Consider the following 23,781-nt stretch of genomic DNA (forward strand, 5'->3'; position numbering starts at 1 on the left):
TAAAGGAAATCAGTCCTAAATATTTATTGGAAGGACTGATGTTGAATCTGAAGTTCCAATACTTAGGCCATTTGATGTGAAGAACTGACTCATTGAAAAAGACCCTGATGCTGGGAAATATTGAAGGCAGGAAGAGAAGGGAATGGCAGAGAATGAGATGGTTGGATGGCATCACTGACTCGATGGACGTGAGTTTGATCAAGCTCCAGGAGTTGGTGATGGACAGGGAAGCCTGGCATGCTTCAGTCCATGGGGTTGCAAATGGTCAGACATGACTTAGCATCTGAACTGAACTGAATGCTACTTGGAAGGGCTTCCCAGGTAAAGCTAATGATAAAACACCCATGTACCAATGTAGGAGACATAAGAGACATGGGTAAGATCCCTAGGTTGGGAAGATCCCCTGGAGAAGGGCATGGCGACCCACTCCAATATTCTTGCCTGGAGAATCCCAAGGACAGAGGAACCTGGCAGGCTACAATCCATAGGGTTGCACAGAGTACGACATGACTTAGCATGTATGAATGCACATTACCTGGAAACGTGAACAGACTGGTTTGATGGTATATATGAGACAGTCTATGCTATCAGAATTTTAGCACAAAAAGAAAATGAGATGCTATTTTCCATATTTTCAGGTAAAGTCTGAATGAATAAGCTTTAATTTACAGCTCATCTTAAACAGTTCTTAAAATACAAAGTTGCCAAACTAATTTACCAAAGAAAACGAACCAAAGCCTACATAGTTAACAAGTAGTATTCACTGTTTTCTTTAATATCTAAAAAGAACGATATTGTAAGATTTGCTAAAAATAATTCTTTACATAGTTTTTGGAAGATTGGTGGCAAACATGACTGATAATTAAAAGACATAACTTTCAAACCAAAATCAGTTCATAGTCTTTATGGATCTTACAGAAGCAAGTTAAGATTCAGTTTAAGTATCTGAAGCAGTTTCCACAATAAAGCTTTTCCAAGAAATACAAAACTGAAAAGCTTAAACAAAGCACCATCTGTTACCATGTCACCAAATTAACACTGACTCCTCACTGGTCCCCATCACATGATGGAGAATGGGAGGAGAGAGGGAAGGAACACTTACAGTAAGAAACAGAACCCTGAAATTGCATTTGCTTAGGGAATCCCCCAAAGGCATCTTGGTCAGGTTAATACATTTCTGAGGAGCAGAAATAGATTATAATAGTTAAGGCTCAATGAAGATCATGCATGCATAATAAAATATAATTACCAATATTTAAGTAATATTGAATGCCATACAACATATTTAAAACTTGTCATTAAGTCAACAGTGTACGTATTTTCTTTTTGAATCCTTTAGCACTTTGTAGGCACAAATAAATCAGTCTTAAGACAATGGAGTAAATATCAGAATCCCAAACTATAGAGATGCCTGTGACTAAATTTTATTACATGAAAAAAAACTATTTGCTTGTATCTTTAAAATTAATTTTACTAATGAAAATTAATGCTTAGGATTTAAAAGTTTTCCAAACAGAAAGTATTTTACAGAGTATTATGTATGTGATGAAATTAAAAAAAAAGACAAAAAATTTGGAAAAATAAATGAGAAAGGGAAAATTAACTTGCATACACTAATGTTATAAAACACTACCACTAACAAACTCACATTTTGATCTCCTAGTTCAGAGTCCACATGGTTTTAGTGATTCATTTCTTTCTTAAAGTTATATATAAAAAAAAAATGAAGTGCCATGAAAAGTTGTTAAAGTGACTACTATTTTCCAAGGAGAAATGAGAAAAAATTGAAAATGTAGGCCATGAATTTAGTTTTCTTTATGTTTTAGAAACTCATTATCTTAAAAGAGCTGGTCCTTAACTGAAACTGGCCAAAGAGATGAGAAACTGGGAACCCAAGAGCAGTGAAATAACTAACTCCCAGACCAAATGTAAAATAAAACAAAAACAATAAAAAACAAAATCTGGGCTCTAATCACTATTTTTCCAAAATGGTTTGGATCAGCAGCCCAAGAGTCTCTCTGATTGATCTCAAAGGCACTTCTAAGAACTGCATTTTCCCTTCCCCTGACTGGTATCTGTCTAGGCTAGTTTATGATTCAATGGCCTGCAGCACTGTATTATTTTTTAAAACACCATCCCACTTTAAGAAAGTACTTGTTTATTTGGAATTGAGTCCTATTAATGGTGACTTTAATCTCATTAAGTTAAAGTAGACATAAAACATATAAGGAAGTTCCTTTTTCTAGTAATTTCTGCCATTATCTCTTTCTTCCTTTAGAAGAAGTACACACGATATAAGCCATATAGAGAAACCAAGTATTGGAATATTAAACAACACTTTTAACCTAATTTAACTCTTCAGTAATATTAAGGGGTTGTGTTGGTTAGATTGAATATTTAGGGGTAAATGTAAGTTGGACATGGGATCTTGTGAGCACAAGCTAGTCTTTCATGGGTTATAAACAGTTGATTATTAGGTGAAATCTTTACTTTCTGAAACTTTTAACATTTGGGGGACATGTAAAAAAGGTGAAAAGGAAGTAAGAGGGATTATATCGGGCTTTGAATTATTGACACTCCCTCAGCTTTATCAATATAGGAATCTTCTTTGATAGCTTGAACTTCCCTGTCACCATCTATCATATGAGTATCTGAAGTATTTTTGTCATTTTGCCTCAAACGGTAACTTTTATAAGCACGCTGAATGATGGTTGCTGAGACTACCTCTTGTTTTCGTTTCAGAGTAGTTGTAATTGGCTCATATGTGATCTTAAAAGTGTTAGCTAATGTAAATCCTGATTCAATCTCTGAAAGAACTTTCTCCATGCTCAGATCTTTACCCAAAACTCTCTTTGTTAAAGCAAGTAAGACGTCAAGGCAATGAATTCTGTCTCCAGCAGCCATGGGAAGATCCATGGCAACAAGCTGGCCCTTGTTTGGTTTTGCCATGAAAAGAGGAGGATCAAGAGCAGCTGCAAAGTCTGAAAGCTTGCTAGAGTCTATATACTGGGTTCTATCAGGATCGAACCTTTTCCATACCTGAAAGAATTTCCTGAAATCTTCCTCACTCAATGTCTTGGCTTTTTTTTTAGAAGCAATATTTAAAAACTCCATGACAACAACGATGTACATGTTTACAATGATCAGCCTAGTTAAGAGGATGTAACTGACAAAATAAATAATGCCAAGAAAGGGGTTGCCACAGTCTCCTCTAACCTGAGTCCCAGGGTTAATTTTATCAGGATCACAGTCAGACCATTTACTGTTGAAAATTGCATTGAGCATCCCATCCCAACCAGCAAATATTGTAACTCGGAAAAGACAGAGCATACTGCTGCCAAAGGTTTCAAAGTTGGACATATCATCAATTCCAGCTTCCTTTTTAACATAGGCAAAATTGTACATTCCGAAGATGGCGTAGATAAACATGATCAGGAAGATGAGAAGACTGATGTTCAACAAGGCGGGGAGGGACAGCATCAAAGGAAGCAGCAGATTATGGAACAGCTTTAGTCCTTTCTCAGGATGCAGAACGTGGATGGTCCGTGAGAGGAGTATCAGTTGCACAAGGGAAGGAGATACAAGGTAATCTCCTACCGTCAGAGGCAGAAATAGTCCTTGGTGTAGGAAAAAATAAAGCAGGCAATACAATTATTTAGAGGGATATTAATTACTTTACATTTGTTTTTTTCTATATGTTCAGATAATTGATCCTTCCCCTATAACATTTGGCACATTTAAAGTTTGGCTTAGCAAACACTAATAGTGGCAATGTTCAGCATCTAACAAATTTGGATGAGAATTTGGATGGGAATTATTTCTACCATCATTTCCAGGGTATTAGGGATCAGATACTTCTGGAGTCACAGATGGCATGTATCCATATGTAGGACAGTAGTCATATTTTTTTTTTTTCTGATTGCAGTTAGATCCAGCAATTTAGTTCAAAGCAACTTTTACTGGATACCTAATAAAGGTACCATGAAAATATGCAAAGATAAATGACGTGACCTCTATCCTCAAAGACCATATCATATAGACGGTAGAGGTAGACATTTAAACGAATTATCACGCAAAGCAGAAAGACTAGTTGGTAAATACAATTGAAAAAATACTTTGCATTCAGATTCATAGATTATAATTTGGTTTATTGACTTCATAAATATCATATGGACCCTTAGGAACTTTAAATGTGAATAAACAAGTCTCGGTCTAGAATTTTTCTTTCTTGCTGTGGTGAGAACTATGAAAGTGAGACATATAACTGTAAGACAAGGTGAAATTATAATTACCATAAACAAACATAAGGAATGTTCTCTGGAAGTACTGGAGACAGTGTGGTTCATTCTGAGTTGAAAAGATGGAGAAGGGGAAAATCCTATGCAGCTTCTAAATGAGACGGTGTATTTGCTGAATCTGGAAGGAGTATGTCTCACATTTCTGTTAATTTGGTAACTGGCCATGATGGCATTCTCTCTGATGTTATATCTTACATATATCCCCCTCTCCACAGCGCTTTAGTGAACCTTCTACTCTGACTCAAATGTTCATTTCTCCTCAATCTTCCAAACTCTTACATTATGCAGGAGGTTTCCCTCTTTAATTGTAAACACATCTTTACTCCCTGTTCACTAAGATTTTAGGTAAGAAAGGAAGTGAAGAAAATTGTCTCTATCTTGAGGACACTACTTCCCCTCAAGCACAGACAGCTCATTCTTTCCCACTCAACATTTCTCAGTGTAGAAAGATGGAACGAGCAAGCATCTTTCCATCTTTCTAATGTGATTTCCAGATACCTCTCCTTTACATTAATTTTATAAAGACAAAAATGTTGACAGTTTGTGGATCATGCCATTCAGCTATACCATCTCCTACCATTCCTTAGCTCTATGATCTGTTCATTCCCCCTCATTCATATTCATTGCAGACTTTAGTACACGGCTCACTGTTATCCATTCCACCCCAGCACCTACCATCAACAGTCCATTGAAGGGCTAGTCTTTCAATCTTTGGCTTTGTTAACTTTAATACTGTCCATCATTTTACTTTAGTTATACCTATCTATCAGTATGTTACGGAGAAGGCAATGGCACCCCACTCCAGTACTCTTGCCTGGAAAATCCCATGGATGGAGGAGCCTGGTGGGCTGCAGTCCACGGGGTCGCTAAGAGTTGGACACGACTGAGCGACTTCACTTTCACTTTTCACTTTCATGCATTGGAGAAGGAAATGGCACCCCACTCCAGTGTTCTTGCCTGGAGAATCCCAGGGACGGGGGAGCCTGGTGGGCTGGCGTCTATGGTGTCGCACAGAATCGGACATGACTGAAGCGACTTAGCAGCAGCATCAGTATGTTCTGAACCCAGGATAGCTGACCTTCTGAGATCTCAAATTTAAACATTTTGTCTCAGACTGCAACTTCCTCTCCTTCTAGATGTCTGATTCAATTACTCTCATTTCAACCTACAGGGCTCCTTACTTTCATTTTCCGCCGTTTTCCTCCTTTCACCTCTCTCCTGACTTCATGTACTTTTCTAGGAAGCTTCTTGCAAATATCAGTGCTGCTTGTACTGCCTCAATTACCAGCTGAACGAGTTAATTTTCTGCAGGCACAACTGGGCAGAACATTTATCCACATTTTCACTACTGACTGCATAGAATAGGACTTGACAGTAACTCTGAGGTACTGTCCACACTCTTATGGAGATAACATTCTAGTATGTGTCTTATGGGAGGCAGACAGTAAGCCTTTTCAGCCTAGAACACTTTTATCCCAGATTCTTGGCTACCTGCTTAACCAGCGGGTCTCCATTTAGTTTTCTGCCTCTTCTGTGAAGCTTTCTCTGACCTCTACTTACTGATTATGTGCATCTCACTTTGTTGTGCTGCCGTGGCACCCTGTGCGTCTTCCCTTCAGTTCAGCTCAGTTCAGTCGCTCAGTCGTGTCCGACTCTCTGCGACCCCATGAATGGCAGCACGCCAGGCCTCCCTGTCCATCACCAGCTCCCAGAGTTCACTCAGACTCATGTCCATCGAGTCCGTGATGCTTCTTCCCTTACCAATACCTTAATAGCACATTAAAATGTACTATTTAATTATCTGTATCCTTTGATAGATTATAGACTATGTATATACAGGAATTATGCCTACCTCATTTGCTACTGAATTCTTTGCATATAGCATAATATCTATTCACAAAGAGGATAATCAAATATATTTGTTAAATAAAGGACTGAGATCTCCAGAGTAAGAGAAAACTTGTGACCAATTCATAAAAGCCTAAAACTCTAGTGTTGTGAAAGTAGTAAACAATTTTAGAGATTAGAGGAAAGAAAGCAATGAGTCTGAAAGGTTCTCTCACACTAAAACATAAAGGTCCGACTAGTGTCATCTTGAATAATGTATGTGATATACTGAAGGGATAATTAAGCATTTACCACGTGGTCTGTGTAACAAAGTCTATGTATTAACTCAGAAAGTATTTTTGAGTATGTTATATATCTGTCAGGCATATGTACATGTGTAAATGTAAAAATGTAAGGCATTCCCTGGTGACTCAGACGGTAAAGAATCTGTCCGCAGTGTGGGAGTTTGATCCCTGGGTCAGGAAGATCCCTGGGAGATAGGAATGGCTACCCACTCCAGTATTCCTTGGGGGAAGTTGGGCCTTTCCTGGTGTCCCAGATGGACTAACACTTTCACTTTTTTCCAGGCATTCCTGCTGGAAATAAAGAGTCCCCCACCTGTTGTGTTTATTAAGAGACTATACCTCAGAAGACGATTACTCTAAGAGGCTGACTGAATTAATATTATTACAAATGAAAATCTGACTAAGCAAAATCTTACCTGTAATAGAGAAAACAACCACCATGAAGTCAAAAATGTTCCATCCACTGGTGAAATAGTTACAATGGAAAACGATGAGCTTTAGTACACATTCTCCAATATATAGCACAACATAAACTGAGTTAATCCAAAACAGAGCAGTGTCGATTTTTGGGCTCTGTTCATCACTTTGTATCATAATGGTTATTGCTTGGAAACATATAAGAGTCATAATGATGATATTAAAAACTCGACTTGTTACCAAGTCAAAGATGAATCGTTGGAACTTGTTCTGTGTATAAAGGAAAAAGGTGTAATATTCTTATTAGTAAGATATTTATACACATTGTCTTTAGATTTACAACTTCCCTCCCAGCATAAACAGTAGAATTCGTGAAGACGAAGATGTTACCAAACTATAATTACAGCATAGAGTAAAGCAAATAAACAAAAAGACCATCAAGAGCTGTGTCAAGGAACACCTTAAAAAAATTATGTCAGAAGCACTTGCTGTTAAGAATTTTAAAAACACATCTTCATTTGTAATAGAGAACATATAAAGGAAACTTTTTCAGAAAGCTAAAAAAATCTAGATGTTTCTTTACTTCTGGGAGAGGTACTGGTTTTTGAGAGTCTTCATACATCAGCTTCTTCAGTGCACGGTACTGTTTCTTCTGTTTGACTGTTATAAAGATATTTGAGCCTCCCTGGTAAAGCAATGAAAGAAAAAGATATTAAAATCATATTTAATCCACATTTCACCTTATATTAACATGCATTTTCTGAAGCTTGGCAATTATTGATATAATCCTCTAAAGAATGCTTAACTGCAGTGAACTATATAATGTTTAAACATGTCTGACTCTCTGCACAAAAATCCATACAAAATACAGAGTATACACTGGAAAAGATTGATATTCAATTATATTTTGATGCATTTTGTTGTGGGTAGTCAATCCTATTTTAACTTTTTAGTTACTGGGACCTACCTCTTGTTAGAGACAAAAGAGAAACAGCAGAGGATATTTGGAAAGGTTACTAAGAATAGTTAACCTCAAAAGCTGAACTTGATTTGTACCTTTCAATAATCAAGAAAAAATAAAATTGTATACTTGTTTTTATACGTTCACAGGTTACTTACTTTACCAAATACTATCAGAAGATATCTTTTCATTATTATTCCAAAAGCACCTAGTGCTTACCCCTACATAATACCTTCTAGGAATTATTCATTTTTGTGTTTCTAGTGTTAATTTCAGTATCTTATATAGAAAAAGCAAAGTGAATAAGAGGTGAACATTTAATGCGTTAATCTAGGAGTTAGGAATTGTTACTGCCCATGTCAGGACTGGGTCACTTAAATTGACGGGGTTCACCAATTTGAAGCCCCTGGGCAAATCCTAGGATGTTATTCCATTGGGCTGAAATCCTTAAGAAGCTGAAGCATACAGTCCAATGACCACTGATCCTTCTGCATGCTTGCATGCTAACTAGCTTCAGTCTCTCTAAGCCCATCTAATTACTCTAATCCTATCTAATTAGTGCAGACTCAGGATGATTTGTTTACCAGATTCTACACCACATTGATGACTTTGCTAAACACAAAATTTCAAGATTAAACTATTCTTTTCTTTGATTCACTAGAAGGCATTTCTACACTTAATAGAAAGGAGATCCCTAAGGTTAAAATAAGTGGATTTATATGACATTTGAGGCATTTGTATTAAAGAAGCCCTGAAGGGAGTCTTTGTGTGGAGATGACACTGAACACGGGTTTTTCAATTCTGTCTCTGAATTTTCTTATTTGTTCCAAGGAACTCCTATTTAGGTCACCTAGTTAGGATTTATGACCCTCTACTTTTAGCAGAAAAAGTCATTTCAACTGACAAAGATGTCTCTGCTGGGTACAATTTTGAATCACTTTGAGTACATCAAAGAATAAAAAAGTGCAGTTTGTTTTTCTTGAACATCTTCCCATATTTGTGCAGATAGAAAACACTGCTTTTTCAGCATGTCATGATTTACAAACACATACATGGAAACAGTTGTAAAGTTTAATGTTTAAACTTGTCTGTACTTATTTGAACATAGAAAATAACGTAAAGATAAACATTTTAGTAATATTCAATCTGCAAGAACATAAACAATTTTTTAAAGATAAGTACCAGATAAAAATGCTATTAAGCTGAATCTAAAACCAATTATTTGAAGCAAGACGTTTCCCCCCATTGGGCATTGATTGAGAAAGCATATTTATACTTATCTTTATTTTATGCTTGTGGAAATTGGCAACAATAGCACCAATCAACATACTCAGAGGAAGCAATAATCCAATGATAATAAAGTCAATAAAGTAACAATACATATAGATGTTGTTTTCAAAATGAGGTTGCATATCTACCTAAAAATTTAAAAAAAATAAGCAAAATAAGGCAGAGCACAGAGGATTTTTAGGTCAGTGAAAATATTCTATATGATACTCTTATAACTAAGGGTATATGTTATTATACATTTGTCCAAACCCATAGAATGCACAACACTGAGTGAATTTGGGGTGATCATGGTGTGTTAGTGTAGGTTTATCTTTGGTAAAAAATATAACATTGTGGTGAGTGATATCAATAATGAGGAGGCTATGCATTTGTGAGGATAAGGGTATATGGGAAATCTCTGTAACTCCCTCTCAATGTTGTAGATCTAAAACTGCTCTGAAAAAAAATATGTTTTTTAAAATCAAATACATGAAAAAGTGAGAAAATAGCAAAATATTGACACTGACTTTTTAAAACGTAAGATTTAGAAAACACTTTAGGACAAGAAAATCCAACAGTGCTCCTTGAGGCAATATTTCCTCTTTGTTCTTTGGTGAAGAGATAGCACTGCTTTTGTTTGAATTTTAAAGTTTATTGCATTGGTTGAATCATTGTTATGATCATCTTCAAATGTGCCTATTGGGCTTCAACCATTGTATATAATTCTGGAAGGAGTTCATTGTTCATGAAATATTCAATCTGAAATGAACTTTCTGTCTAGCACAAGCATTTGCTATTACCATGTTAATTACTCAATTATTGCTTGTGTCCTGTCCTTGAATTGCAAAAATGACTTAGCCAACCTTAAGGATGGTTCTAGGATTGTACCGTACTTACATCAGTAGAATCAACTGCTGAATTCATAATAGTGATCCATCCATTAAATGTTGCCTGTAAAAATGGCATGTATTTAATTCTTATGGAAATCTTACACTTTGAGGCAGATAAAAATGAAATGTCAATGTTATTAATACAGTAAAGCATTTGATTAGTAGGGTCAATCACACTTCAAAATACTGTGTAAATGAGATCTTTACCACTTTCATTATTACATTTATAGTCTATTAAAAACTATTTAAGGCTATGTAGTGTATTTGTAGTAACTTAAAATATTTTAAGACAGTATAAATAAAAAGAGAGAGCTGGTTAGATAGATGGATAAATGGTAAATAACTACATGCTGCCTACGTGTCATGCTGCTGCTGCTGCTAAGTCGCTTCAGTCGTGTCTGACTCTGTGCAACCCCATAGACGGCAGCCCACCAGGCTCCCCCATCCCTGGGATTCTGTAGGCAAGAACACTGGAGTGGGTTGCCATTTCCTTCTCCAATGCATGAAAGTGAAAAGTGAAAGTCAAGTCACTCAGTCGTGTCTGACTCAGCGACCCCATGGACTGCAGCCTACCAGGCTCCTCTATCCATGGGATTTTCCAGGCAAGAGTACTGGAGTGGGGTGCCATTGCATTCTCCACCTAAGTGTCATAGTTACTTGTAATTGCTATAGGTGTGCTTTACTATGAGGGAGGTAAGACAGGAAAGATGCTAGATGTTGGCGGACTGAAGAGTCATTCTTCAAAGCACTGAGTAGAAACAAAACAGCAGCAACCTGAGTTGGATCAAAAATTGTGTACCTATTGTCTGATCAGTGGAGGAGGTAATAGGTTTGGTCAATACACATCATTTCTTCTGTTAACCTACTTCTACCTTTATCTCCATTTCCTTTTTCCAACAGAGCGAGGACTTTCACTTTTGCCTTTCTAAATGAGCTTAGTATACTATGTCCCATAACCTATATCTACTAACAATTGCTGAGATAAGTTAAAACTAACTTTATTAAGATCCACATTTTGTCCTTTATGTTCACCTACAACATGAATAAACATAATTCAAAACTTCAAACATGTACTTACTACTTGAAGCAGTGAAAGAAAACTGATTCCAACATTATCAAAATTTAGTTTTGCATTCTCCCATGGCATGGATTCATTAAATACAAGGGTTTCACATTGACTTCTGTTCATGACTTCAGATAGAGGAAACCTTTCTCCACTTGTTGGGTCAATGCACTCATAGAATTTGCCAGCAAATAAGTGAACTCCTATGATGCCAAAAGCCAGCCAGATCATAAGGCAGACCAGAAACACACTCAATGTGGGTAAAGTTGTTTTAATCAAAGCGCTCACTACCACCTGGCATATAAAAGACAAACATATAAACTTTCAGTAAGAAATGTGAAAGTATTTTAATCAAATTGGGAATATTTACTAATGTAATATCATATTGAAATAATTTTGCACTAAAAATTATTAAAATACAATGGAGCTGATTAGCATAAATACTCAAATAAATAATTATTTCACTGATTAACATGTTTATCCATCTCTTATACTGTACCAGAAATAAGCAAACCAAGTGAACCTGTGTAAATGTATGAGATTATTTAGAAAGCACATAAAATGAGAGTGAAAAAACCTAGGCCTAAGTCTTGGGGATTCTAACTTCAGGGATTATTAACCTACACAGTGGAGGGAAATTAAGAGGAAGATCAGAAGACTGTAGATCAGTGAAGCCAAGGCAAGTGACTATTTAAAGAAACACTGAGTGGGCACTGTGCTTCTCAAAAATCACTGGCCTCTCTGAACAACTGTCTCTGGTGAACCACGTCAGAGTGGGAAGTCTGGGCAATGAATCTACTGCCTATACTTAAATAAGCAGCAATCATCTATAATCACTGTCTCCATTTTCTCAGGTCCCTTTATTCCTTAATTATTATATTCAGAATTTTATTCCTATCATTTCACTAAAGCTCTTCAGTTCAGTTCAGTTCAGTTCAGTTGCTCAGTCATGTCCGACTCTTTGTGACCCCATGAATCGCAGCACTCCAGGCATCCCTGTCCATCACCATCTCCCGAAGTTCACTCAGACTCATGTCCATTGAGTCCGTGATGCCATCCAGCCATCTCATCCTCGGTCATCCCCTTCTCCTCCTGCCCCCAATCCTTCTCAGCATCAGAGTCTTTTCCAATGAGTCAACTCTTCACATGAGGTGGCCAAAGTACTGGAGCTTCAGCTTTAGCATCATTCCTTCCAAAGAAATCCCAGGGCTGATCTCCTTCAGAATGGACTGGTTGGATCTCCTTGCAGTCCAAGGGACTCTCAAGAGTCTTCTCCAACACCACAGTTCAAAAGCATCAATTCTTCGGCACTCAGCCTTCTTCATAGTCCAACTCTCACATCTATACATGACCACAGGAAAAACCATAGTCTTTACTAGATGAACTAAAGCTCTTATGCAAATGTAGACCAGTGGCTATACTCAATGCAATATTCTCCGTCTTTGCTTTCTCTTTATCTTTCCTTTATCATTACACTTGACTCCCTTTCCACAGCCTCCCTTCCTTCTTTCTTTTCCCCCTACCTCGAGGCACCATTCTCTTTCCTATCATTCCTTCTATCAGCCATTACTGAAAGAGTAGCCATTTGTCTGTACTTTCTTGTTTATATTCCTTAGATTTCTGTCCTTGAATTAATATTTTTTACATTTAATTGTACTTCTAATTACATTTAGTTTCATTTCTAAAACTTTAAGTCATGGATCCTTTGTGGACAACTAGATATTTTCAAGGATATGCTGATGCCTCTGATGAAAATAAGTCTATTAGAAAATATACACAAATGTTAAGAATAAAAGAAAGATATATGGTTAAAATAAATATTTAAGTAATAAGAGCACCTGAAGACCTGAAGCTTATTAAATACATAAAACTTTAATTTCATAATCATGTACCTTCCTTATACATTCATAATATATCTTCAGAATTAATTCAACTACAGAACTTCCAGAGGATGAGATGACGATTAAGATCTGGATCTGACTCTGACCTAAACATAATTATTTATCTGATCTCAAATTATCCATGGCTACTATCTCATTGCCATTCTAATTAATGTACGGCATCAAATAGTACAGGACTTGATTTCTGACAGAGGCACTTTCCCTAGCAAATCACTTCCTAAAATTGCCTGTGTTTCTATAAATTGAGGGAAGACAATTTGCTGATTTTGAAACTCTCTTTTCTGTCCTGTGTATCTAAATTGATTAGAAAAAAACACACAGTATGTTGGAATGTTTTTAAAATTAAGAATGTAATTTTAGTTACATTTATTATCTAATTTGTGTGTGTTAGTATATATATGTATATGTATTCCACTTTCAGTTCAGTTCAGTCGCTCAGTCGTGTGTGACTCTTTGAGACCCATGGACTGCAGCATGCCAGGCTTCCCTGTCCATTACCAACTCCCGGAGTTTACTCAAACTCATGTCCATTGAGTTGGTGATGCCATCCAGCCATCTCATCCTTTGTGGTCCACTTCTCCTCTTGCCTTCAATCTTTCCCAGCATCCAGGTCTTTTCAAGCGAGTCAGCTCTTCCCGTATGGTGGCCAAAGTATTGGAGTTTCAGCTTCAGCATCAGTCCTTCCAATGAATATTTAGGAGTGATTTCCTTTAGGATGGACTGGTTGGATCTCCTTGTAGTCCAAGGGACTCTCAAGAGTCTTCTCCAACAGCACCGTTCAAAAACATCAATTCTCTGGTGCTCAGCCTTTTCTAAGGTCCAACTCTCACATCCATACATGACCACAGGAAAAACCATAGCCTTGACTAGACGGACTTTTGTTGGCAAAGTAATGTCTCTGCTTTTGAATTTTCTGTCTAGGTTGGTCATAACTTTCCTTCCAAGGAGTAAGCATCTTTTAATTTCATGGCTGCAGTCATCATCTGCAGTGATTTTGGAGCCCTAAAAAATAAAGTCTGACACTATTTCCACTGTTTCCTCATCTATTTCCCACGAAGTGATGGGACCAGATGCCATGATCTTCGTTTTCTGAATGTTGAGCTTTAAGCCAACTTTTTCACTCCCCTCTTTCACTTTCATCAAGAGGCTCTTTAGTTCTTCTTCACTTTTTGCCTAAGGGTGGTGTCATTTGCATATCTGAGGTTATTGATATTTCTCCTGGCAATCTGGATTCCAGCTTGTGCTTCATCTAGCCCAGCATTTCTCATGATGTACTCTGCATATAAGTTAAATAAGCAGGGTGACAATATACAGCCTTGACGTAGTCCTTTTCCTATTTGGAACCAATTTGTTGTTCCATGTCCAGTTCTAACTGTTGCTTCCTGACCTGCATACAGATTTCTCAAGAGGCAGGTCAGGTGGTCTAAACTAAAATAAAAAATGTTATTTTAGTTACATTTATTATCTAATGTGTGTGTGTTAGTATATATATGTGCATATGTATTTTACTTTATTTAGGCATAATTTACAAAAATTGTGTAAGTTTAAGATGTACAAGATGATGTGAAATGACTCCCACAATCACACTAATTAACACATCTATCACCTCACATAGTTACCTTTTGGGATAAATGGTGAAAAACATTTAAGTTGTACTCCCTTAGAAAATTTCAAGTATATAATGTAGTACTACTAACTGTAGTCATGGTACTGTATACTAAATTCCCCAGACCTTATTAATTTTATATGTGAAAGTTTTGGAGTCTTTGATCAACATCTCCCCATTACCTTCACCCACAGCCCATGTTTTAATAGGCTATGTGTAGTTTATAGCCCTAGAATATTGTATGAAATCTTTCTATCACTAAACTGAATGTTCATTGGAAATTTAGCTTTTGTATTAATAAAGACACAAATGAGAAGACAACAAAGATTATTAATTTATGGATATTTATTAATCCCAAATAAAAACCTCTAGTTTAGATTAGAAACTTTTCTCTTACCTTCATTTTTTCAAATTGAGATAGAACTCTGAGTGCCCGAAGGAATTTAATGGAAACAAGTGGTTTTAGTTCTTCCCGAGATTTGCCTATTAAACTAAGACAGAACACCTGGATATATATAAATAAAAAGTTGAATAGAATTTAATTTTAGATTTAATCAAAACAACCTGTAAATGAACATTTATTACAGAAAATTACAGTCAAAGCCTACTAAAATTTTTAAAAGTATTCCAAAGCTATTTAAAAACAATTTTAAAAAATTCAAAAGTATTTTTTGGTAAGAATAATAAATGTTATTGAGACAAAAATTTGTGTATTTGAGATTCTTTATGGTCAAAGATTAATATTTACATCATTTTTATTTTAAAATTAGATTAAGAATCAGTTTCATGATTATTTGCAATATAGTAATAGTACATAGTATATTCTTTAAAACAGAATTTAGAATATGTTTTCATATGAATCCAAATATATATATATATAGTTAAGACAATATGCAAAATAGGATTTCAGAGAAAAGGCATCAAGGAGGAAATGAATATTGTTAAGTTCAAATACTAATTACAAAAAATAAGGATTCTAAGGTGATTTTTTAAAAGTAAACATACATGCATAAATATGATTCAATACTAATAAAAATGAATGCTGATTGGGCAAGGTGGTATAGCTACGATTAATTTTGTTGTACCTTCATTTTTCTATATTTTCAAAGTAATATAAATGAAAAAAAATTATTCTCTTTTAACCTATACTGAAGAGGCTCAAAGTGGGCTTCAAAGTAAGGATATCATTTATATACAGATGGGAGAGTGCAGATACCAAAGAACGATAACCAAGAAACAGGAAGGTGGGTTGCAGGTATAACGTGGTATCACTGAAATAGAAGGTTAATTTTCAAGAATTAATTTAGAAGACAAAGGTCAGATATCGTAAGTCATTATTTATGGACTGAGAAGCTTCACTCATTGTTGACAGAATGGGGAGACATTTGTTCATTCAACAAAAATTAATGAGCATCTACTGTGTGACATGAATGGTTCTAGGCATATAGGGTAAGGAGAGAACATAATTGATAAAATATTTTGGCTTAATGGAGCTTATTTTTCTTGTTATGTGGAGAACAGAATATATGTGTGCAGTGGTGGAACTACTGTAGTGATTCACATGTTCTGGTACCTTGGATCAGTGTGCTACTGGTGAAGTTTATGATGGAAAAGTGCTCAGATGCTCAGTTGTATCCAACTCTTTGCAATTCCATGGACTGTAGCCGGCCAGGCTCCTCTGTCCATGGGATTCTCCAGGCAAGAATACTGGAGTGGGTAGCCATTTCCTCCTCCGGGGATCATCTTGATCCAGGAATCGAACTCCTGTCTCTTAAGTTTCCTATATTCAGCAGGCAGATTCGTTACCACTAGGGCCATATGGGAACCTCGAAGTTTATGTTGGTGATGGTGATGGTGATGGTGAAGTCGCTCAGTCGTGTCCTACTCTTTGCGACCCCGTGGACTGTAGCCTACCAGGCTCCTCCGTCCATAGGATTCTCCAGGCAAGAATACTGGAGTGGATTGCCATTTCCTTCTCCAGGGGATCTTCCCGACCCAGGGATCGAACCCAGGTCTCCCGCATTGGAGGCAGACACTTTAACCTCTGAGCCATCCGTGAATTTTAAATGTATGATTTAAAGGTAGAGCCAATAGAATTTGAATATTTTATAATGATAATATTTTCAAAATATTGTTCAATAAGCCTATTCTCTTAGCAGCAGGTTTATAGCTAATGATTAGAAAAATCCAGGAGTTAAGTGCTGAACTGTTAAAATTTTAAAATGGAAAGTATGGGTACTAAACATTACATATAAAGAGATATGGGATATTGGTGACTGAGAATGTATAGAGAAAGGTAAAAGAAAGATATACATAAATCAAAAAGAAAGAGTAAGAGTAAAGAAGGTAGAGTAAACAAATAGCCTTTAAAATTTTTCTTTAAAATACGTACGATAACAACCATGAAGTCTAGTTTGTACCAGCCAGTAGTGAAATAGGCTTTAAAACCATATGCCATCCACTTTAGAAGCATTTCCAGAATAAAGATGTAAGTGAAGATCATATCAGCATATTCTAATAAGATTTTAATAGTCTTTCTCTGATCAGTATATATATCTTCAAAAGCCTGTGGGTAAAATATTTAAAGATCAATGGACATGTAATTTCTAAAAACTCTTCTGGCAAAGTGCGGAATGAAATCCCATCTCCAGATGGTGACCACTGTCATAGACTGCAGTCTCAAGGGCTTGTACACTTGGTTTGAGTTTATTCACACAATCCATATCCATTTTCTGATCCCATGCCTGTAGCAGACATCATTAATTGATTCCAGAACCTCTGCTTATAGAGTCTGAACTTGACCTTATAATTGTTCTAAACAGTGAACTGAAAAGTCTCGCTCAACTCAAATCAGTTATTCAAACTTAGATGGAATCTTTAGTCATATCTGACCTGGTTCTTATCTCTTATAGCCATCTCACAGATACATGTCATTGTGAATAAAGGAGTAGAGGTAAGCAAACAAAAAAACCCCCTAAACTTGTGTTTTCAGAAATCCATACAGCTATTACAAGAAAAGTCACAAAGTGTGTCAGATAAACCAGTGGAAATAAATGAATATGAAATAAGACTATAATGTTTTTCTAATGTTTCTCAGTTTTAATAGATCAACCTCAGTTTTACTCTGGAGGAAGCAAAGTCTGATAATGTCATTCAAACTAATTTCATAGTAATTTTTAGCATTGAAAAAAGGCAATAAAGTATCAATAACCTCAGGCAGACTTGTTGCAAAGTGCAACAGAGGTCAAAGATTAAACATGGATAAAAATAATCATATATAAAGAAAGGTGTGATTCTTGAAAACCTATTGCTAAATAAAAGTGTATATAAAATAATAGAATTAACTGGCTCAATTGAGCCAATTATGGACTAAAGTATCCTTTAAAACGGATTATAAATATTATCCAAAGTTATTCTAAAGTACTATTTATTAAGTGGATTTACCTACTGAAAAGGTACATAATGCAAAATAATATAAGAAGATATGCAGAAGCCTCTATTTCAATTAAAACATTAAAAAAAATGGGCAATCCAGGGACTTTGCAGGTGGCTCAGTGGTAAAGAATGTGCCTACCAATACAGGGGACACAAGTTTGATCCCTGGTCCAGGAAGATCCCGCATGCCACAGGACAGCTAAGCCCATGTGCCACAACTGCTGAGCCCGAGCTCTAGAGCCCGTGCTCCACAACCAGAGAAGCTCCCACAGTGCGGAGCCCGGGCACCTCAGCAAAGAGCAGACCTCACTCACAGCAACTGGAAAGCCTTTGTGCAGCAGCAAAGAGCCAGTGCATCCATATTAAATAAATAAACAGATCTTTTTAAAAACAGGCAACACCAATATGTGGCAGTTGAAGCCCACATGCTGGCTCCCTGTGTGGAATGGGGAAGTAACCATGAGAGGGCAGAGTGTGGCTCTGGAGCCCGGGAGTGTTCTCCTCAAGGCGAGTGATGGTTACGTGGGTATATTCACTTGGTGAACATCCTTTATGCTGTGCACTTATGATCTGTATGCTTTCCGGTATGTGTGCTAAATGTCAATATAAAGTTCACTTTAAAAATATATAAACCAATACAGTATTGTAAAATGAAATAAAGTAAAAATAAAATAAAATAAAATAAATGAAAAGTAAAATATATATATATATGCATATATATATGCAGTACAAAGTCTGGTTCCCAACCATCACACCATCTTCTCTGTTTCATGTAGCTCACAATTAGCTACTTCTTGTGTATCAGTCTCTGATCTTCTTTAATCAGACCTAAGCAAATATCAATATACATTCTATTTTTATTCCTTTCCTACATAGAATGCAGCATGCTGTGTATTTTATTCTTTCTTTTTTTCACGTGTTACCATATCTCGGGGAACTGCGATATCAACATGCAGACAGGTTTTGCATTTTCTAGCTAACTGCATAGTATCCCACTGGATGACTGTACCATAGTGGATTTAAACAGTCACCTAATATTATTCTTTTTGCTTTTCAATTTTTTGGTATTACAAAAAGTTCTTCAGTGCATAGCCTTGTAAAAACACTTAACACATGTGAAGATTCTAAGATAATTTCCCAGAATTAAGATAGTTGTGTCAATGAGTAAATATATTTGTAGTTCAAAGGTTCTTAAAAATACATAGAATATTTCTCTTTTCTTATGGAACAAGTACCAAAGTACTAGCACAATATGTGCACATTATTAAACTTTATTAAAATAATAGGGTATTTATTAACATTCTTTTTCCTGCTATCATTCACATATTTTGAAATTATTCATTTAATATTGAATGAGGCATATACAGACTTTCTAAGAAACTGCAATGTATATCTTCCAAAACTAAAATCATAGAATATAAAATTTGGTACTATAATAAGTATTCTGGGGAAAAATAATTTGGCTTGGTGACATTATGAATTAATAGACATATGATGCATTTTTCCTATAAAAATATCATATACGCTCACTTACCAGAGCACCTGTGCTAAGCAGAGTGACAAGGCCAATAAAACACTTAAAGCAACTGTTTTCTACTATTTTGCAGCAAGTTTTCCGTATGTTCTGCCAGATTTTTCCTTTCTTGGGGCCTCTACTGATTTGAGCAGATGAAGATCTTCGTTCATAAACTGTCAAGAATGAAACTATTAAGAACAAAAATCTAGAAATCGTTGAAAAGTTAAACATTTCAAACGTTGTAACAATTATTTATTTACAGTATCTAATATAGATGTTCTCTGACTTATAAACATTAGATTTATACCCCTACCGTAGTGACCACTGCAATCGCTGAGAAAAAAAAGAAAAACTTGTGAGTTTCACAGTAGTAAGGAAGGAAGGAAAAAAACCTTGATGCTGGGAAAGACTGAGGGCAGGAGAAGGGGTTGACAGAGGATGGCATTACCAACTCAACGGACATGAATTTGAACAAACTCTAGGAGATAATGAAGGACAGGGAAACCTGTTATGCTGAAGTCCATGGGGTCGCAAAGCGACCATGGGCACAAATCAGCGACTGAATAAGTAAGTAAGTGTACGTTAATCGTGTTCAATTCTTTGTAATCCCATGGACAGTAGCCCACACCAGGCTCCTCTGACCTGGAATTTCCCTGGCAAGAATACTGGAGTGGGTTGCCATTTCCTGTTCCAGGAGATCTTCCCAACCAAGAGTTCAAACCCATATGTCTTGAGTCTCCTGCATTAGCAGGGGGGATTCTTTACCACTGCACCATCTGAGGACCATAGCTGGAAAAAAGGAAACTGTGAAAGGCACAGATGACTTAGAACATCCTCTTACCCTATTAGACAGAATCTGAGAATAGAAGATACCCCCACTCCTACAAAACAAACACACCCACACATACCATCTTCTGATTATTAGATTTTTTTTGGTATAATGCCTGAAAAGTCATTCTTTGAAGATTCACATGGCATAACAAGCATTTTCATTTAAATATACTTCATGACATGTTAAGAGGTATAATATCAATTAAATAAATTAAATTTATCCCAGTTCTTCAGTGGCATGGGATAGAAATTTTGAATGAGACTATTTAAGGAGCTAAGCTTGGATTATGGAGTATTTTATGGATAGGGTATGAGTGTAATTCTATCTTCTGGTCAAGAGAGTTAGCATAAGGAAAACCTGAGGGTTGAAAAGGGTGTGATTAACTGATAGGAGAATGAAGCATGGAGGTGGGTGGAGTTTAAAGTCAATACATTTTAAAACTTTCCCTAGAGCCAATTTATACATTCTTGGTCAGAAAAATATAGGAAATGTTTTCTCCCTGGTCTTGTATCACACAAGTCCTAGAACTCAGGCTACTGAGTTCAGTTCAGTTCATTTCAGTCGCTCAGTTGTGTCCGACTCTTTGCAACCCCATGAATCACAGCACGCCAGGCCTCCCTGTCTATCACCATCTCCCAGAGTTCACTCAGACTACTGAGAGCAGATTCTTATTTATGAGTATAGGAATTTGAACATATAGAAATTGCCATTTTGATGATTTCAGTGATTTTAAATATTCAGAACCTATGGTTATTTGTCAGTCTTGATAGGAAACTAATACACTAATACACCTAATACAGACTAATACACAGTGGCTCAGTCATCTCCAACTCTTTGCAGCCCCATGGACTGTAGCCCAACAGGCTCCTCTGCCCATGGAATTTTCCAGGCAAGAATACTAGAGCGGTTTGCCATTTCCTCCTCCAGGGGATCTTCCCCACTCAGGGACTGAACCCATATCTCTTGTGTCTCCCGCAGTGGCAGGTGGGTTAGTCACCACCAGCGCCACCTGAGAAGCCCCTTTAGGAAACTAAATTAAATTAATAAATTATAGAGAGGTGCATGTTCAGTTCAGTTCAATCACTCAGTTGTGTCCCACTCTGCGACCCCATGAATCGCAGCACGCCAGGCCTCCCCATCCATCACCAGCTCCCAGAGTTCACTCAAACTCACGTCCATCGAGTCCGTGATGCCATCCAGCCACCTCATCCTCTGTCGTCTCCTTCTCCTCCTGCCCACAATCCCTCCCAGCATCAGAGTCTTTTCCAATGAGTCAACTCTTCGCATGAGGTGGCCAAAGTACTGGAGTTTCAGCTTTAGCATCATTCCTTCCAAAGAAATCCCAGGGCTGATCTCCTTCAGAATGGACTGGTTGGATCTCCTTGCAGTCCAAAGGACTTTCAAGAGTCTTCTCCAACACCACAGTTAATGTTAACATAATGATTAAAATAATTTATGTTTTTCTTACCATTTCTAAGATGCTTTGGCTTTTCACGTTCATAGACCATTTCTTCTTCAGAAAGAACAATATCAACTGTACTACATTCAGATGAGCTTGACTGCTTTACTTTCTGAAAAGTAAGTCCCACCAAGAAAGTTGCCATTAAAGCTTCATTTACTCACTATAGCTAAAGTTTATTTCATTTTCAGAAAAAGAAAAATTATGTACAGAAAAATTACTGTCAAAGTAAAAGACTGTATGCCAATTTCATGATTGATATTAAAATGCATACAGAGACTTCCCTGGTGGTCAAGACTCTGAGCTTCAAGGCAGGGTGCAGGGTTCGATCCCTGGTCAGGGAATTAAGATCCCACATGCCATGTGGCATGGACAAAAATTAAAAACTAAATTAAAAATAAATTTTAAATGTATACATATCTCTGGGAGTCAAAATGTTTAAAGATACTTTAAAAATAAGATAAAATAATTTTCACATTAAAATGAACATATAGTGAATAACACTGTTCTAAAAGATGTATAGGCTATCCCAAATTTCTGAAAAATCTAGCTAGAATATAAAAAAATTACAAATATTTTGTTCTACCTCTGTCTTTTGCACAATAAATGTCAAAGAAATAAAATTAGCAAGTTTTGTTTGCTTTAAGCCATATATTGTCAATTTTAAGACATTATACTGGTTTATTAAAAACATAAAATAGTCAGCAGGATATTACTTTTACACAAACAAATCTTTTAAAACTTTATTTGATTACCCTTTGTATTCTCTTTATTATTGATAAAATAAGGTATAGCAATGCATTGATTTGGGAGTAGACAATAAATTAATATTATGTAATATTCAAGCATACAATAATTGAAAATATTTAAATGATTCATTAGAGTATTTAAAACCCTCACACATAAATTATTTGATATGATTTTCTCAAAATCCTGTATTTATTATTTTAAATTTATAAATAAATCAAACTTCAAAATTATAAATCATTTTAGTAAAATATTACTTAGTGACCAATATATATGGCTACATTATGAAAAAAAATAAGTTTCAAAATCTGATGTAAGTTTGATGTTATTTTTATGAAGTTTATATAATTATATATTTGTACTAAAAGATAAAAGTTCAAATACCAAAGAAACAAGAACATGAATCTCTGAATGATCATACCACTTGTAATTTTTATATCTTATTCTTTGCTTTTTTAGATCAACATCCTAAATACTCTTGGACTACATAATCTGGAAAGTGATTAATTAAATATATAATGAAATATCTAAATGATAAAATCTTCTTTGAGTAGTTAACCAATCAAAAGAACCAAATAATTATGCATCTTAAGTAACTTCTAAAACTTTAACATCTACAGTTATATTAAGTTCCATCTTTCCTATATGTGTTCGTATCTCAGACTTTCTAATGAGATTGACAAGAAGTTTTTCAGAACATTTCCACACAATGTGTTGCAATAAATAGCAATTTTACCCAGAAACGTATGGTAGCACAAGCCTTACAATGTTATAGTTTAAATAAAATCAGTGTGCAAGAGAAGAATGTTTTTCATTTCCTAATAATGGTATTAATTAAAGGAAAATGGACCTGACAAGATTGGGTATGATAAGGAGTGAAAGTGTTTCTCTGAAACAAAGATGCCTTTACCAGAAACTAGAAGGGCTCTAGATAATTGAAACTTAATTCCTATTAGAAGGGCAATTTGATAAGCTATTACAGAGAGCAGCTGATAAGCCAGAAGAGGTCTGGGAGATAAGATGGTGCCAGAGACTTTGAGGATCTGGAAAAAGACATTATCTTCCCTGCCCTTGGTGAGTGAAATAAAAAAAATTCTTTAGTGAAGTTCAATGGAAGTGGCTCACACTGCGGATGTGATTACTGCAGATTAAATGGTACCTCCTACTAAGACATTGCGCTACTTGCAAATGAAGACAGTAAAACTGGATTCAGTAAGGTATACATTTTTTGTTTGTTTGTTTGTTTGTTTTTTTA

The 23,781-nt window shown here is 36.0% G+C and overlaps 1 protein-coding gene across 1 annotated transcript in view; it reads right to left on the reverse strand.

Annotated features, from left to right (window-relative positions):
- SCN7A (sodium voltage-gated channel alpha subunit 7) overlaps window positions 665-23,781 on the reverse strand; it is an 82,023-nt gene continuing 58,906 nt past the window's right edge. Inside the window, exons 16-25 of the mRNA XM_013969206.2 lie at window positions 21,789-21,891; window positions 19,507-19,661; window positions 16,930-17,103; window positions 14,935-15,042; window positions 11,046-11,324; window positions 9,975-10,028; window positions 9,089-9,226; window positions 7,431-7,535; window positions 6,847-7,117; window positions 665-3,617 (exon numbers count right to left, since the gene is read on the reverse strand). Of these exons, the coding sequence (XP_013824660.2) occupies window positions 2,551-3,617; window positions 6,847-7,117; window positions 7,431-7,535; window positions 9,089-9,226; window positions 9,975-10,028; window positions 11,046-11,324; window positions 14,935-15,042; window positions 16,930-17,103; window positions 19,507-19,661; window positions 21,789-21,891 (2,454 nt within the window). The 3' untranslated portion in view covers window positions 665-2,550. The remainder of the gene's footprint in view (window positions 3,618-6,846; window positions 7,118-7,430; window positions 7,536-9,088; window positions 9,227-9,974; window positions 10,029-11,045; window positions 11,325-14,934; window positions 15,043-16,929; window positions 17,104-19,506; window positions 19,662-21,788; window positions 21,892-23,781) is intronic.

The sequence above is a fragment of the Capra hircus genome, chromosome 2, assembly GCF_001704415.2.
Source record: "Capra hircus breed San Clemente chromosome 2, ASM170441v1, whole genome shotgun sequence".
Taxonomy (NCBI): domain Eukaryota; kingdom Metazoa; phylum Chordata; class Mammalia; order Artiodactyla; family Bovidae; genus Capra; species Capra hircus.